The sequence below is a fragment of the Tachysurus fulvidraco genome, chromosome 13 (genome assembly GCF_022655615.1).
Source record: "Tachysurus fulvidraco isolate hzauxx_2018 chromosome 13, HZAU_PFXX_2.0, whole genome shotgun sequence".
Taxonomy (NCBI): domain Eukaryota; kingdom Metazoa; phylum Chordata; class Actinopteri; order Siluriformes; family Bagridae; genus Tachysurus; species Tachysurus fulvidraco.
Window position 1 is genome coordinate 24,257,340 of NC_062530.1, and position 17,569 is coordinate 24,274,908.

Here is a 17,569-nt window from a genome sequence, read left to right on the forward strand (position 1 = left end):
AAGCCTCCAGTACAGACACAATAGAACAAACATAATAATAATAAACATTCAGAGAAGACCAGAGTTAAGGACCAGGTCCTGAAGATGAATGATTGAAGGTAATAAATGTGTCGTAGGCTGCAGTGGTCTATTCTATACACTGTGTTAATGAATACAGATTATTTTTCTCCTCCTCCTCCTCCTCCTCCTCCTCCTCCTTCTTCTTCTTCTTCTTCTTCTTCTTCTTCTTCTTCTTCTTCTTCTAATTACCACAAAGGAATCATTCTTATTTATAAGAAGCAAATGATGATGTGAGCTTCTTTGGTTACTGACCACTTTATAGTAATGTCTCTAAGAGAACGTGATGGATCTGTGTGTATTTTATACGCAGCGTGTTGGCTAAATGTGTGAGTCACGGAGCCTCCATCATTTCATCATAGCAGGAACACCGTCTCCGTGTGCACCAGTCAAATACACCAGTGAGCTGATGTGTGTTTCTGCTCTAATGGCCATCCATTACAGCGTATCAGACAGGCCATTAAAACAGCCTGGCCTGCTTTCCCACCCATGACGCACGTTTTTGGCATTTACGTGCGGCGCAGGAAAGCTTGCTGGATAATCAGAGATACAGTTGTCGAGATTAAAGAGTAGATGTTTGTCATGTTAAAGCTGTGTTCCTAACAACTCGATCCGATATCTGAAGGCAGTAGCATACTGCGTGAAGGCATCATAATCATGTGCTTTGTATTCGGTACAAGTATTTTTCATGGTCTGGATTTCAGACCCTGTAGCTCATGTCAGTTTGTGAGTTTCTCTTTGAACTTCAGTGACTTTCATGAGCAGAAACAACCAGGGCTAGCATCATCTCTCTAAACAGTGCTGCAGAATTCTCCATTCTGATTGGTTCTTGCTTATTCTGGTTTTTACCCTTTGATTCTCATGGAGTTTTTTACTCATCACTCATCACTGTCACCTCTGGCTTGCTCATTAATGATTAAAGTGGAAAGCTGGATTTCTTTTAAGCTGTTTCTATGGTTAAAATTGCTATTAATACATTAAAATTATTTGAATTATTTGTTAAAATTATTTGAAATGAATTATAGGAAAAAGTGAGACATGATTATTTGTGAGTCTTCTCAGGCAAGGAGAAGAGAAATGGCAGGGTCCGAGTCCCAGTGAAGAAAACCTGCATTGATAGTCTACAGTCTCCTGCAGACTGTGGAGGAGTCGTGAAGGTTGGGGAAGACAGCATGAATCACACACACAGAGAGAGAGAGAGGGGGGGGGGGGGCAAATGAGTGGGCAGAGAGTAAATGTCAGGGTGTTGAGTATATCATAGACAATGAAGGTTGAACTGATTGGGAAAGTGAGTCATCAGGAGTCAGACTCCCTGCAGAGAAAGAAAAACCAGCTAGCTTTTCACCCCCTCATCAAACATCAGGCAAAGGTATTAAGTTCGGAGAATGGAAACAGGGAACACTTGTATAGATCAAGCTAAAAGGTTCATGCTGTCAGACTTTTCAAAGAGTCATCTGGAAATGAATGTTTTTAAAACACATTAATATCTTCTTCTACTTTCGGCTTTTCCCGTTAGGGGTCACTACAGTCGAATCATCTGTTTCTACCTAACTCTATCCTCAGCAACCTCTACTCTTACACCAATACATTCATGTCCTCATTTAACACGTCCATATCTCTCCTCTTTGTCCTTCCTCTTGACCTCTTACCTGGCAGCTCCATCTCCAACATCCTTCTACCAATATAACCATCTCCCTCTTCTGTACATTTCCAAACCATCTCAATCTAGTCTCTCTTACCTTGTCCTCAAAACAGCCAACCTGAACCGTCCCTCTGATGTGCTTGTTCCTAATCCTGTCCATAATCGTCACTCCTAAAGAGAACTTCAACATCCTCATCTCTGCTACATCCATCTCTGCCTCATGGCTTTTCCTCACTGCTACAGTCTCTAACCCACACAGCATAGACAGCATTGCTGGTCTCACTACTTAGGTCTTCTACACCTTTCCTTTGTTTCTTGCTGACACTTTGAATGAAAATGATCAGATTGGACAATCCTGTTTTAAAACCAAAATGGATCAGCCATGTCAAGGTCCATGGTTAGGTAAAGACAGTACAGGTAGGAGTGAGTTCTGCCCTGAATCTATAGAGAAATGTCACAGAATGTTCAGTGACGCAATCCATCAGCTCACACAAATTCAGATACAAAAACCAAAGAGTTCACTCAGTATGTCTCTTGTGTCATTACAATCAAAACTAATCACCAAAGTGCACCAAGATACCCGTTATTTAAAACCCGACAATCTCTTGAGTAAGTCTTGATGATTCATTTTGTAGTGTTTTATAAGTATTTCAATTTTTATCTACTAGAAGTGATATATTCATAGAAAAGTTCCAAAAAAGCAAAAAAGATTTTTTTTCAACACAAATGTTTCTATCTTCAATGTAAATGTTGACATCAGACCCATTTCTGCTCTCTGAGATGCTCAAAGTTCTTGTTCATAATCATCTAAAACTTGAAGGTGTTTATTTTCAACCACTTAAAATTCAGTGTAAGTTTATCAACAGAGGGAAAAACACACGTCTCACACTGAGAGACAACACATTAGATCACAGACACAACATCATTCATTTGTTTATACTGATTGAAAATGCCCCATACTATGATTTCCAGTCAGCCAGCTGGAAAAATCAGGGTAAAAAAATGGTTAATAAACCTAGAGTATAATATCACTGCACTTAGTAATGCTGTGTCTAACTTGTTAAAATCCATCCATCCATTCATTCATTCATTCATTCAGTCATTCATTCATTTTCTACCGCTTATCCGAACTTCTCAGGTCACGGGGAGCCTGTGCCTATCTCAGGCGTCAACGGGCATCAAGGCAGGATACACCCTGGACAGAGTGCCAACCCATCACAGGACACACACACTCTCATTCACTCACGCAATCACACACTACGGATAATTTTCCAGAGATGCCAATCAACCTACCATGCATGTCTTTAGACCGGGGGAGGAAACCGGAGTACCCGGAGGAAACCCCCGAGGCACGGGGAGAACATGCAAACTCCACACACACAAGGCAGAGGCGGGAATCGAACCCCCGACCCTGGAGGTGTGAGGCGAACGTGCTAACCACTAAGCCACCGTGCCCCCCTAACTTGTCAAAAATCATCGATTTAAATGAAATTTAATTAGAAATTTTCTGTGGCTTGGTTTAGGACTTTTACTGCTTAAATAATCCTTTGTTAATAAACCCATGAACTTCTTTTGTATCTGTAGTATATTTACTATATAATATATAATTGTACATTTTGATGATTTAAAGTTTTTTCATAATTTCCCCAAAAACAAACTGTCGCTCTTCTTTATTGTGTCCCCGTCCCAAGGGTGTGCAAACTTCTGCTCTCGTCCACCGAACCAGCCCAGGATGAGTCACCAACATGCCCAATCTGCCATTCGTAATCTTAATAAGTTCATTACACTGTGAGATGAACTGAATTGAATTACTGCCTCATTACACATGACTTCCGTTTCCAGCTGACCTCGTCCTTCAGCTTTATAAATAACCTCACTTGTTAAAGCTCAGTCAGTTTGTGGATAAAAGAAAGAAATACGGTTGAGACACAAGGGTCGAAAATGATATTATGCTAAATGTTATGTTAAAAAAATGAAGCAGTGAATGTAGAATCTATCAATTCTTTCATCAGAGAAGTGTCTATCATCATCATCATCATCATCATCATCATCATCATCATCATCATCATCGTCTTCGTCATCATGGTGTTGTGATACTGACAAAAAATTATATTAGGAACAAAAGCCAAGATAATCAATGTTATCTTCATCCTAATGAAGCTTGCTAATAGGATTGTTGTTCCGCTGTAGGAATAAAGGAAAAATAACTGACGCACTATGATGATGTCAGATCTTTTTGTTTGCAGTGTTCATAGGGTTACATAACACCTACGTAAGCCCTACATAAATCAATGTGGTTTGTTTTTTAAAATACCAGAGGTTTTTTTTTCATTCACTCATATTTACTAGAATATTTAACTATTAAAGCCTCTTCAAATCGCTCACACCTTAAGAAGCTTTATAACACATGACATATACTGTATTTCAGTTCTTTTATTCCTTGGAAAACGAATAAAAAAGTAAAAAGCTATTAAATAGTATTGCAAATGTAAAGCGAGATGATTTAGGTTCATGGTAGATTTCCATTTTTTTAAATAAAAGCATAAATTTGTGTGTGTGTGTGTGTGTGTGTGTGTGTGTGTGTGTGTGTGTGTGTGTGTGTGTGTGTGTGTGTGTGTGTGTGTGTGTGTCTGTAGGGTGGGGTGGTGGGGGGTTGCTGGAGGTCATTTTTTAAATGTTTGTAAATAATAATTTTAAGTAAAATATTTAGGTTTAAGGGTTAATAAATGACAAGTTTTACTTTCATATCTCTTTTATGGTTTCATGTTGTTTAACAATTATAGCAACTATTTTTGACCCATCCTGAGGCATCTAGAGATGTACCAGCTTTAGTCGCATTGTACTTTGGACATTTTAAAAGAAAATGCCGACTCCATGTGGTCTCTAGGACAACAACCTCCTCATCCATACACAATAATCCGACTGTATCTGAGTGTAGAAAGGACATTATTCATAATAACACTCTCTGGTGTTTATAACAGTTTATAATCACACCCTCAAGTGTCACCCAAATGAGGATGAGGTTCACTTTTGAGTCTGGTTCCTCTCAAAGTTTCTTCCTATTCCATCTAAGGGAATTTTTCCTCACCACAGTCACCTCAGACACAATCGCTGAGACGATGTCCATTGTTAAAAACACTACACAAATAAATTTGAATTGAATTGAATTATAAACGGCCGTTCACTCACCAGCTTCTATTTTTTTTGCCTCAACCGACAAAACAAACAATCTTCCATGTTACAGAGGCTCCACAAAGTGCAAACTGTCTTCTGAAGACTTTTGTATGAAAACAGACAGTTCCTGTTCAAAGCTCTGACACTGGAGACTCCTTTCATAAAAAAATTAATAAACAGCTCCTTTATTATAACTATTATTACATATATATAACGTTTCGTTTTATTTAAAAAAACAACACAATTTTAACGTTTATCATTAGTCACGAGATTACGCAGAGCTCATGCATGTGCTGTTACCATAGAAACAGTATCGTTATCGTTATCGTATTAGCCGGTGAACTGCAGTCAGATCTGCTGTTTCCTTTCTGACCAATCAGATTTGAGAATTAAAAACAAACCTATAAAACACACAGACATCTTTTGTCTTTTCGCGTGCACAGGTGAATCAAAAGTTTGACAGAAATCCACTGAACTTTCACGATCACACTTTTTAACTCCTCTTTATTATAACTTCATTTTAACTTGTACAAATCAACAGATATGTCATGATCGTGCTGAGCGTTTAGACACGCTAATGATGCTCACGGACAACCGGAAAAAGGACATCAACAGCTACAATGATAGCTCTTATGATCTTGTGTGAAGTATAGGACGTACACATGGAAAGTGTTATAACACAAGATTATGTCGCTTGACTGAGCTGTTTGTCAGTTGGTGGTAAAGTAAATGTGGACAAAGTCTCAGCAACTGAAGTCAACATTTTCTCATAGCTCTTAGTTTATTGGATGTTGATGTTTCTCATTATGGCGTAACAGACAGTACAGTAAGTGTAATTATTCTGTAATTGTGCTAATTGTCATTTCTGAGAGAAAATTTTATATTTTTTAATCATTTGGTCATGATTTCAAAGTCACTGTGCTTTTACGTTGTCTTGACAGGGTTTATCCTCAGTCAATCTCTGAGTTACATCATTCTGGGAAATACAGAATATATACGTGTGTAGTTTAGAAGCAGAACAAAATAGCACAATGTGCCATATCAACACATCCATGTGGTCAGTTATCTGTAATGAAACTACTGTAAACATTATTCACATAAATAACCACGAATGCTCTCTTAAACACTACACCAATCAAAGGAAACTGGATTGAACAAAGACCTTACAGACTCCTGCACTCCATAACAAAAAATAAAATCATTTGCAGTTTACACGTTGCATTAATAAATACAGAGATATTACACAATCATAAATAAATACACCATTTATAAGTGTCTCAGTCCCAGTAAAAAGCTGTTGTTGTTGGAGAAGAGTGAGAAAAGCCCAGTGTTAGGAGACGTGTCCTCAGGGTGTATCGGACAGGAGCGTGTGCCAGCGTGCTGTTTCCACCTGCCCTCGGCTGCACATCTCCTTCCAGTGCTGTTGCCCCGAATCTGGGCCCTCAGAGCCAATCAGAACGCGGCCGAGCACGCTGCTTTTCGTGTACAACCGTCCCTGAGGAAATGCAGCACAGTTTACAGAAAGTTTTATTTTGAAAAAAATACAGTTTTTATGTTTTCTGAAAATTCTGATTTCGATTAAATGCATAAATCTGCTTTTAAACAGAAAATTTCAGTAAGAACTGAATTTGTAAAACTTTGTCATATAAATGACATTTACACTTAAATGTCATGTCAAGGATTCTCCTCTGTCCTAAAAATGTTTAGTCCTGACACTGGAGACTCCTTCCTTAAATGTTAAATCAACACTTCTATATTTGTTTTTGTTAAATGAATGAACAAGTTCTAACCAATCAGAATTGAGTATTTAACAGGAAGGAGGCTTTAATAACACTTTGATGTATGTGTCAGCGATGATACCGTGATGTTTGTCCTGTACATGCAGGTGAATTTATTGTGTTTAAACATGTCATGGACGGCTCGGACAATTACGGTTTGTTTCTATCCTGTCTTTGTTGATGTTTTGTGCTCTCACCTGTGTTTGCCCCACCCCATGTTTAGCCCGTTCCTGCCCCTGCACACCTGTACCTTATTCATACCGGTTGACTTGCGTGTTTTGTGTTACCTGAATTTCTCTGTTTTAGGTTTTTGCTTAGTTGTATCCTGTTTTAAATGTTAGTCTCTTAGATTTTTCCCTAGTGTTTTCCTGTGTCTGATAATTTAGGTTGTTTGTTTGTTTTTTATTTGTTTTGTTTCTACATTAAACCACTGTCTGTCGTCTATCCCTGCATTTACTGTAGGTATGTTTTTTTAGCCACCTGTTTTCTGACAAAACATGTAAAAATGAGAAATTTAAAACAATACACAATTTTTTTGGCAAAAGTTTTGTTTTGTTTTGTTTTGTTTTGTGATCTTAGTAGCTTGAAATTTGCACAAAAGTGCTTATTTAATATGTGAAACTGCCCCAGCGTTTCATGATACTTTACTGAAATGTGACAGTTTTTTTGCAATGATATGCTAAAAGTAGAAAAGTCTTTAAAACGCTAGTTATTAATATGTTAATGACCAGTCCTTAACTCTGAGAATGATACAGTACAAGCACAATCTCTTTGTGTCTTTGTTGATTGTCGTCATTGGAAAAAAAACTATTGAGAAAGATAAAGATTTGTTGTTGGAAATATAGTTAAATAATCGATTTTAAGGATTATAAAGGTCTGATGTCTCCAGTTTACCTGCATTATGATGAACTCCAGGACTAGCTGCAGTCTGATGATGTCACCGGGTGGTAAATCGAACAGGAAAGGTGCGTTCCACACAGCGTTCGGTCCGCTCACTCCCTTCGTCTCTTTAGTACTGATCACTTTCCCGCCATGACGCAGGTTGATAACAACGTAATGATCTGGACCAGATAGAGAACATGCACCGAATAAGATGCACGGGATGTTATATACTGTATATACTTATGCGCTGGTTGAAAATTTTCATCATAAACAGATCAATTACTGAACATAATTAAATTTGTTGAAGCTGTGGATTTATCAGATTTAGCATGCTAACTGAGGCTTTTAGGAAACTCATTGGATTAATTGTTTAATTAAGAAGGATAATGTCCTGTTATCGTATTATCACACTGGATCTGAGGAGTTGCTGCTAACATTGTAATAAAACATTATTCTGGACTTATATAGCAGCATCTTGATTAAAAAAAACTATATGTGTGTGTGTGTGTGTGTGTGTGTGTGTGTGTGTGTGGCTAGCATACCTGCAGCTCCAGGCATTCGTGTTAGCTTGGCCAGGTTCTCCGCTTTGCGCACCATCACTTTGATCCGATGAGCCTGAGTCTGGTATTGAAGCAGGACAAAAAGTTGACCCAAAGGCTTTAAAATGCACACCGACGTCCTCAGCGGGCCCAAAGTCTCCTGTGTGCTGTGACTCTGAAAGCACACATGAGGAAAAGAGCTGTAAAAGTAGGCTGTATAAATTTATTTCTATCCTACAGTTCTGCTAAATCCTCACATGTGCTTGGGTTTGAAGGTTCAATTCAATTCAGTTTATTGTAAAGCACTTTTAACAAATGACATTGTATCAAAGCAGCTTCACACAAGCATAGAAACAGAATAAAACTTGTAAAGTTTAATTTATTTAATAGTTGTAGTTCTTTTCTTTTTTCTTAGTATATTTTTTATATTAATTTTTTTTTTGCATTAATGTGAAAAACAGGCTGGTGAATAAACGACTAGTTTTAGCTGCCTGCTATAATGTAAACAAACGCAGAAACAAATTTGTTGTTGCATTAAATGTAACTATAAACAGATAAAAAAATGTGTTAGTAAAAAGTCTGTATGAGGAATACAACACTTCAGGACTCAGAGGTGGGATTAGTGCTCCAGATAAAACAGAATAGCTGCACAGATAAGAGCTTCTTGGTATCGTAGCTTTTATATTAACTTTATAAAGAGTTTAATGAGATACGGTGTTAATGACGTCTAAACCGAGTCGAGTTCTGACTCAGCATAGATTTAATGCATGATTAATAAAGTGGAGTGGACTTTTATTCTGCAGTTCTGCAGTGCATCTGTTTAATGCCTTTAATATAATATTTCATTTCCTGACACTTTGGTATTTCATGACAAAATAATGACTCGCTGTGATTTGTGTTGGTTGTGTGTTGAGATGTTGGTGTTGTGGGACGATCAGTGGGATGAACAGCTCACTGTTTATTACTCAACAGTCTTGGCTCCAGGATTAAATTATAATCATACAGTACTCAACCCACACAGAAACACACTCACACACACACACACACACACTCACACACACACACACACACACACACACACACACACACACACACACACACACACACACACACACACACACACACAAAGACACATACTGAGGAGCTCAACTCTGTGTGTGTGTGTGTGTGTGTGTGTGTGTGTGTGTGTGTGTGTGTGTGTGTGTGTGTGTGTGTGTGTGTGACAAAATGTGTGTGTGTGCTTCAACATCTCTTCATAACTAACACCTCACTCACAAATGTCACTGACTGATCTCTCTGCAGCTTAACATGTAAAAGTAAGATAGAAATTTTCTCCTTCAGTGTGAATACAGACTAGAATTGATCACGAGACAAAAGAGGAAAAAAGACCAAGCCAAGTTTAGATTAAGTAGAAATAAGTACTGTAGCAAGAATTCCAGCATGTGGTGTTTTGATATTTATCATCTCTGCCTCTGTCTTGTCAATAGTTTGTGTGACATTCACTCGCTCGTCTTTATAAACCTTTTCTGTCTTTGTCTTATCATCCACTCATTAATACCAAATTAACTTCGTATTAGTCTGTTCCTCACTTCCTCACTTCTGACTTCTCACTTTCTTCTGATTAACGTTAACAGTTACTTGTAATGTTTTAGAAAATACTGAAGACAAGTTATTACCTGTTATCACATTATAGCATCTAAAGACTTGCCAGAAAAATACTGGTAACAAAACACTAACACTGGAGACTCCTTACCTGATTGTTAAACACATCTTACACCGTGTTAACTTTGAAGTTTGAAGTTAACTAAAACTTTTTTGTTTTTTTTTGTTGCAAATCTCTGAATTGATTTTGAGCCGAAACTATCGTCAGTGCTTCTGTTATATAAAATTAACCAACACCTTCTGACCAATCAGATGGCGAATGAAACAAAGCTACATTAAACTACATTAGCCTCAGCACTCCAGAAGCAAACAATGGACACCAAAAGTGTTGGCTAACAAAAATAAATCAATAAAGATAGAATTTTTGGGAAATGGAACGTTTTCTCTTCTCAGATTCAGGCAGTTTTCTCTTTCGCACTCTCTCAAACTTCTTACTTTTATCTTCCTCTCTCAATCTCTATGTTTATGTCTTTCAATCTCTCTCTCTCTCTCTCTCTCTCTCTCTCTCTCTCTCTCTCTCTCTGTCTGTCTCTTTCTCTCTCTCTCTCTCTCTCTCTCTCTCTCTCTCTCTCTTTCTCTCTCTGTCTCTCTCTCTCTCTCTCTCTCTCTCTCTCTCTCTCTCTCTCTCTCTCTCTCTCTCTCTCTTTCTCTCTCTCAGTAAATGCCCTCTGGCACCGTTTTCCTTCTCCACGGAGGACAAACCGTGGGTGTTGCGCCACTCCAGTCACTCAGCAGTAATCCCTATCAACATCTCTCAGTAGAGTGGAAAATGCAGCACACACACATTTACACACACACACACACACAAACACACACACACATTTACACACACACTCACAGGGAGAGCTACGCTCTGATTACAACATCACATTCTCACGGCAATAGAGCACATGAGAGTGATATGGATTATTACAGGAGCTGCATTTTCCATCCACCTGCGTCACCTGGATGAAGGATCACCAGAGACACACGGCCACAGCGCTGACCTCAGAATCGGGAAGTGTGACGGAGCTGACGGAGCTGATGACACATCACCAAACAGGCCAGCGGCAAATCTGATATGCCGTGTTGCTCAATCACAGCTTTTCCGCATCGAAATCTAATCTGAGTCATCTCGTTTACAAGATGCACCAATGATTGGTTTATAGCTCTCAGGTTCAGGTCCATTGACCGAGTCGATTGATTGTAGATCAACACAACTGTGAGAGTCCTTTTAGATTATACAATATATCTTTTTACACGTTCTTAGGGATATAAACAACTTTGATGTAAACAGAGTGACGAAAATGGGGTCAGTGTAAAACTAAGAGATTTCTAATTTTTCTAAAAGTATTGTACTTAGAAACGAACTAAATAAATGAATATATGAAGAAATTGTGGTTATAGATAAGATATATGTAAAAGATCAAAGGGTTTATGTGTAGAAAAGTCACTTAAATTGTTCGAAATCCCAAATTTGTCTCAGCTAAGAAATAATGTCTGTTTGTTACCAGCTGATATAATTCCCATTGTGCAAGCTGTGTAACGTTTTTACCTCAGAAAGTTTTCCTTTAAACATTTTTTTATAATCCTCTATAAACGAATGTTCCTTGGCTGCTGTGAGTCACGCTGACAATCCTGTAACAGCGATTTGGCTTTGGTGCTGTGTATCAGAGGTGTCAGGTCAGAACTGGTGAGAAATTTAGTAATGCATATGTCATACGCTGCCTCAGAGAAGTCAGACATCATCAAGCTCCAGCTGTAGGCTTAAAAGAAGTCCATCTACACAGCTACACAGCTACACAGTGGCAGGCAGGAGTCATCAGCCAATCAGGGGAGAGATTGAGAGTGAATGATTGCTATTATGTGATATGGAAAAAAAAATAAACACTTCAAGACTGACGGGTCAGACGATATTCAGTGCTGCTGAATTTGTTTTGAAGTGATTTAGTTTAAAAGCTCAGGAGTTTCTGGTGTTGGTGAGTTTCTTCAACTTCTTCACTTCGAATTTGGACGTATTTCGCTTTTTTATTAAACAACTGTTTGTGAAAATGGGTCTGTTTGGACAAAAAAAGTACAAAAAAATAAACCAACATTACTGCCGCTAATCGTTTGCAATTATTTAAAATAAAATGTGTATTTTTCCGTATAAATGAGTTTATTGGTTCTCCTATAGAATTGTAACATGTTTCTGTACCTTTTTTACTCGCCTCCTGGAAGGATTGAGTTGCCGATTGTATGTGATGGTGGTATCAGGCTCCCAGTCCATCTCGCTACAGTTGAGCTCTAGATCACCAAGCGGTGTCTCACGGAGTCCTGAGAAATCTTTCCCAAACACGACCAGTTTTAGAGTGCAGGAACGAAGTTCTTCTACCGAGCCGACATTCAGAGTGAACACCTGAGTCTGAGGCTCCAGGCTCAGGCTGTTTCTGCGTGACGGCATGGCCTGCAGGGCAGCAGGGCACATGGGGGGCAGGCTGGCGCGCACCATAGCACCACTGAGCCTTCTGGAGCCCCTGAAAACACTGAGGATCGTGACGGTGAGAGTGCCATCTGCTGGATGGAACAGCAAGGAGAACTGAAGTGCAGGAGGCTGCTTGTTTGGGAAGGAACTGCGTCTGGAGCTCTGGCTTGAGCTGTACTGAGATGGAGAGAGCTCCCCCTGCTGGCTGGATGGTGAATGCTCAGGGTCAGAACCTGTCAGGAAGCTGTCTGCAATTACTGTTGAGCGTCGATCCAGAGCACGGCGTGATTTAGACACCAGGCTAAGTTTAGGGATACTCGGGAGTGAGGCTCGGCCATGGACGGTCGGTTTAAATGGGGAACAGGGAACAGAGGGGGTGCTCAGGCGGCGAAGGGCAAACCGAGACTTCTGAGGGACATTCAGACTTGTTGAGACCTGAGGAAAACTGCCCTGGCTGTCATCAGAGGGAGTGAAGCTGCTGGCTCCTGATGGATAGTCCAATACGTCACCGTCCAGCTCTTCATACTGCTGCTTGACTGGAAGAATTTTGATTGATGGGGACGAGCTGAGAGTTACAGTTACATGATCTGCAGGGGCAGATTGCAGGTAAAACCCCTCCTCTTTGGTGTCAGAAGATTGGGATTTCCTGCGACGCCAGCAAACAATGCAGCCCAGCACGAGGCCGAAGCAGAAGACGGCCAGACCGACAGCCAGGAGGATCTGTAGATGAACTGAGACAAACTCACTGATATCACTGAATAGTTCACAAATCTTTATATTTTGCCTTAATAATCAGTTTGAAAGTTTTATACGTGTAGGAGTCGAACAGAAAACCATCAGCTTTATCTCTTCACTTCTTGCTGGCTTGCATTGTATCTCACTTCTTTTAGTGGTGCAGTTTTTCATCCTTCTCTAAACAGCACACATCGTTCCTTATCTGATTACAGGACACAGGAAATATCCATCTGTCCTCATCACAGCTAGATGGAGACAACGCAAACACAGGCAAAGCTCTGATCTAAAACAGAGCCACCATGTGACCTCCACAGGATCACGATCGCTCCTCTGCTGATGAGGAGGTGGCTGAGAATTTCTTAAGCTATATCTATAAGGTCAGTGTGTGCAGGTTTATGTGTTGCTATGATGAGATTATATAATCGTATTAACCCAAGTTAAATAATATTTTAGGTGGTTTATAATACTCAATACTTCATGGCTTGAGAACAGCTTAACTCCAAAAAAAAAAAAAAAAACAACAACATCGAAGCATCTTGAATGTCATGAAACATATAAGTGCAAAGTTATTAGTGCATTAAAGCAAGAGTTCTTGAATGTTTTGCAATCATTCAGAGACATCATTAATTCTCAAAAAAATTAAACAGCTTTTAGTTTTAGAAGATTGCACCAATGAGCTGACAATATTTATAGATTTCCTGATAAGGTATTGTTGTTTGGATGTTTCATAAGTCTTTTAATTTAAAGTGTCCAGTTAAATATGCAGTGGTTAAGGTTATGGACTAGACAATCGGAAGGTTGTGAGTTCAATTCCCACGTCTGCCACTGCTGGGCCCCTGAGCAAGGCCCTTGACCCTCAATTGTTGTATAAAATAAGATAAAATGTAAGTCACTCTGGATAAGGGAGTCTGCTAAAATGCTGTTAATGACAGTTATTTTGATTCCACTGCACTAAGGCTATGAATCATGAACCCCTGCACAGGTACCCCTGGCTATGAATCATGAACCCCTGCACAGGTAACTACATGTGTGCCAATACTTTTGTAAAGATCGAGACAAATCAAACATTAAGACAGTGGGTTTAAGCACTGATGGAGCTAAAATGCCACAAACTCAAACCACACTTAGGATTACCAGCATCAGTCATTTCATATGGAGAAAGCAGTGAACCCTAGTTGTACCGAGACCCTGACTCAGCACACTGCAGTTCTCACACACAGCTAAACCCAGTGAACTGAAATCTGTTTGCAGATAAAATTCCCCACAATAAGTGTAAACAGCACCTTATTGTGGGGAATTTTATCTGTTTGCAGATAAAATTCCCCACAATAAGGTGCTGTTTACACTCATTAAAAGGTGGAAAATGTTCTATATGCCTCTCGCAATCCATCTAAGTGCCTGTGATAAGCTGAGAGCCAGCTTAAGATAAAAATGAGTCACATGGTTGAGTTGTGGTTAAGCAGATGGAGAGCAAGAAACTTCCTACAATTACAGAGCACAGGCAAAGCTTTCAGAGCTTTATAGCAGTGAGGAGACAGAAACAAACAGTATATTAACTTTAAACCTAACTAATGTTATAATTGGAAAATGTTCGGAATAATTACTTAGTAAAGATTATTATTATTAGGAGGTATAACAGTAGTATTGTTGAGGTTGGTTGGAATTCCTAATATAAACAAACAAACAAACAATCAAATAAATAAATAAAATAAAAAGGTATAATATAAATGTATAATTATATTTGTATGAAATTAATATAATAATGATTATCATTATAAATGAACAAACAAACAAACAAACAAAAGAAGAAATAAAATATATAATAAAATTAAATAATGATCATTATTATTATATTTATTTCATATAAATATATTTATACATTTATATTATACCTTTTTATACATTTATATATTTTATTGTTACAATAAATAAACCATTAATATGCTGCCCTTTCAGAAGGAGTTTGAATAATAATAATAATAATAATAATAATAATAATAATAATAATAATAATAATAATAATAATAATTTAATTTTAGTAATAATAATTTACTGTTAATATGATTATGTTTACCTTCTAACTGAATGCGCATGGTTCCAGCGCGCGTGCCCGTAATGAGTGTTGCCGGTAAGTGCACGCGCTCGCGCCCGCGCTGTCCGCTCTCCGGGATCAGGATCAGTTTTCAGCCTCTTGACTCTGCCGCATCGCGCGCTCACCGGAGACGAACTAAGGCACGCGATCATTCAGCAGAAAACAAAACATAAACCGGTGCCCGGTGGGTGTGTTTAAAACCACGCCCCCTGCTGCCTCCTCCTCACTCGGATTGGTCAGTCTTCAAAATATTCTTTCAAGAGTCCCAAACAGTATGATTGGTCAGTTTTCACTACTTTTACAGCCAATCACAGCCGCTCCTATTATAATGATTAAATATATATATATATATTATATATTATATATTATATATATAATGAAGGGGAAAACACTTTCCTCAGGATGAAGCTTGTAGCTGGAAGTTAATTTTGAGGAACTTTTTCTGTGTTAGAACTATTTGCTATTTGTTTTATTTCCTTAGTGGTCCATGATGGACAGATTCATTTTATTCTGGAGAAAAAATATTCCAGTATTTTTACATGATGCATGATGTTTTCTGTTACACACTGTGTGTACACTCTTACTACACATGTTGTAGCACTTGGAATAAGCGCATTAACAGAAACCTGTGATTTACCTTGTAGACAGAACTACATCATCTGGTAAACAATGAATCGACACCTTCTGACCGACCAGCATCGAGACTTCAACAGCATTTAATAAACTGTATTGATCGAAGTGTCGAAAAGTTTGTTTGACTAAAAACACACAAATAAGAACAACAACTCATTGTGTAATGCAGCCACAACACAGAGGTTCGCTGAGTCTCTCTGAATCTGACATCATGCAGCACATTTTGTCTTCTTTTCTCATTACATCCTCTAACTGTGAGAAATGTCATGTTGCTATACTGTATTATTAAAGCTTGGACTTTTATTCCGATCTCTCTCCCTCTCTTCGTTCTCACTCAGTCTCTGACTCAGCTTTTAGAGATTATGCCAAAAGAATCTGTTCAGCTTCTGCTTCTGTAATGGAGCCACTGCAGTGCAACCCAATGATCCTAAAAATAAACCAGGTCCAGCATCATCCAGGGAGAGATTCCAGCTGTCTTTTGGATTTAAGATATGTCCATTTTTATTTCTATAATGATTAATTACATAATTATTTAATTCTGTTTCTCTTTTCAAGCTTTCCACCCACACAGCCAGTGTGTTTTGCTCGTGAGCCAAACTGCCTACAGTAGATCCACCATGCCTAATTCCTTTAATCCAGGATCACATCATATTCGCTCTACTGTCTCGTACAGGTTATTGTACACAAAGCTGTTGCTCTGCGGAATGACTGATAGTATTAGGAGTGACTAATACACTTTAAGTGTGTGTGTGTGTGTGTGTGTGTGTGTGTGTGTGTGTGTGTGTGTGTGTGTGTGTGTGTGTGTGTGTGTGTGTGTTTCCCACAAAATATTAATATTCCTAGCATTTCAGTTTGCTTGATGAGTTTTACACCTATAATAAAACAGACCCAGATATATATAAACAGGACCAAATGAGATGTATAATTTCCTGAAGGCTATTTTTTAAAATTTTTATTTTATTTATTTTGTTTTAGCACTCTTGCATCCTTGATTCTGGGTGGTCAGTAGTTAAATAATTGTCGGGAACAGCAGCTCTGGCACTAATCAAGACTAATCAGTAAAGACAGCAAGACGAGGAATCAGAGGTTCATATTAACATGCTTGTTATTGATTTTATAGTAACAGCTCATTCATACAGTAGGGACTTCACAGTTTTTAATGGAGTCTCCAGTATCAGTCTACAGTACGATCAGATTTTTGTGGTGTCACATGACAAGCTGCACCTTTTTTGTCTTATGAGGCTTTTGAGGAAACAACATGTGATAATAAGCACAAACTTGTTTCAACAACATACTATAAATGGATATAAAGTATGACACCTGAAATTCATTTTAAATAATATTAGTGGTGTGAGTGAAATGAAAAAAATGCTGCTGAAGCAGAATAATCAGCTTTAGGGGTGACAGCAGAAACTCCGCTTCATATCAGACCAAATCATCACAGCAAATGCCTTTATTTCTTACATATCGTCTGATTCAGCTTAAAAATTTGGATAGATAGATAGATAGATAGATAGATAGATAGATAGATAGATAGATAGATAGATAGATAGATAGATAGATAGATAGATAGATAGATAGATAGATAGATAGATAGATAGATAGATAGATAGATAGATAACATTATTGTTTAAATTGGATGCCAGAGCATTGTCTATTTTGCATTTTAATCATTATCTGTTATGTAATATAGACTGTTTGGCTTACACACACACACACACACACACACACACACACACACACACACACACACACACACACACACACACACACACACACACACACACACACACACACACACACACACACACACATTATTACTTCTAACTAACTGTGTTTGAGGTAAAACCATTAAGATGAGGTCTTACCTGAGGCATGTGCCGCTCTCTCCTCCTGCTCTGATACACAGGTACTCCACTGTCACAATCTTAT

At 38.4% G+C, this 17,569-nt stretch overlaps 2 protein-coding genes across 2 annotated transcripts in view; both read right to left on the minus strand.

Annotated features, from left to right (window-relative positions):
• Positions 1 to 17,569, minus strand: part of LOC113652513 (collagen and calcium-binding EGF domain-containing protein 1-like) — a 54,829-nt gene extending 37,260 nt beyond the window's left edge. Inside the window, exon 1 of the mRNA XM_047822748.1 lies at positions 17,506 to 17,569. The gene's annotated coding sequence lies outside the window, so the exon portion shown is untranslated. The remainder of the gene's footprint in view (positions 1 to 17,505) is intronic.
• Positions 5,376 to 15,192, minus strand: LOC113652289 (synaptotagmin-5). Its single transcript, XM_027161233.2, has 5 exons — positions 14,987 to 15,192; positions 11,911 to 12,908; positions 8,076 to 8,247; positions 7,546 to 7,712; positions 5,376 to 6,368 (listed from the first exon to the last, which is right to left on the minus strand). Exons 1-5 carry the CDS (start codon positions 15,003 to 15,005, stop codon positions 6,219 to 6,221), a joined length of 1,506 nt encoding a protein of 501 aa, XP_027017034.1. The 5' UTR covers positions 15,006 to 15,192; the 3' UTR covers positions 5,376 to 6,218.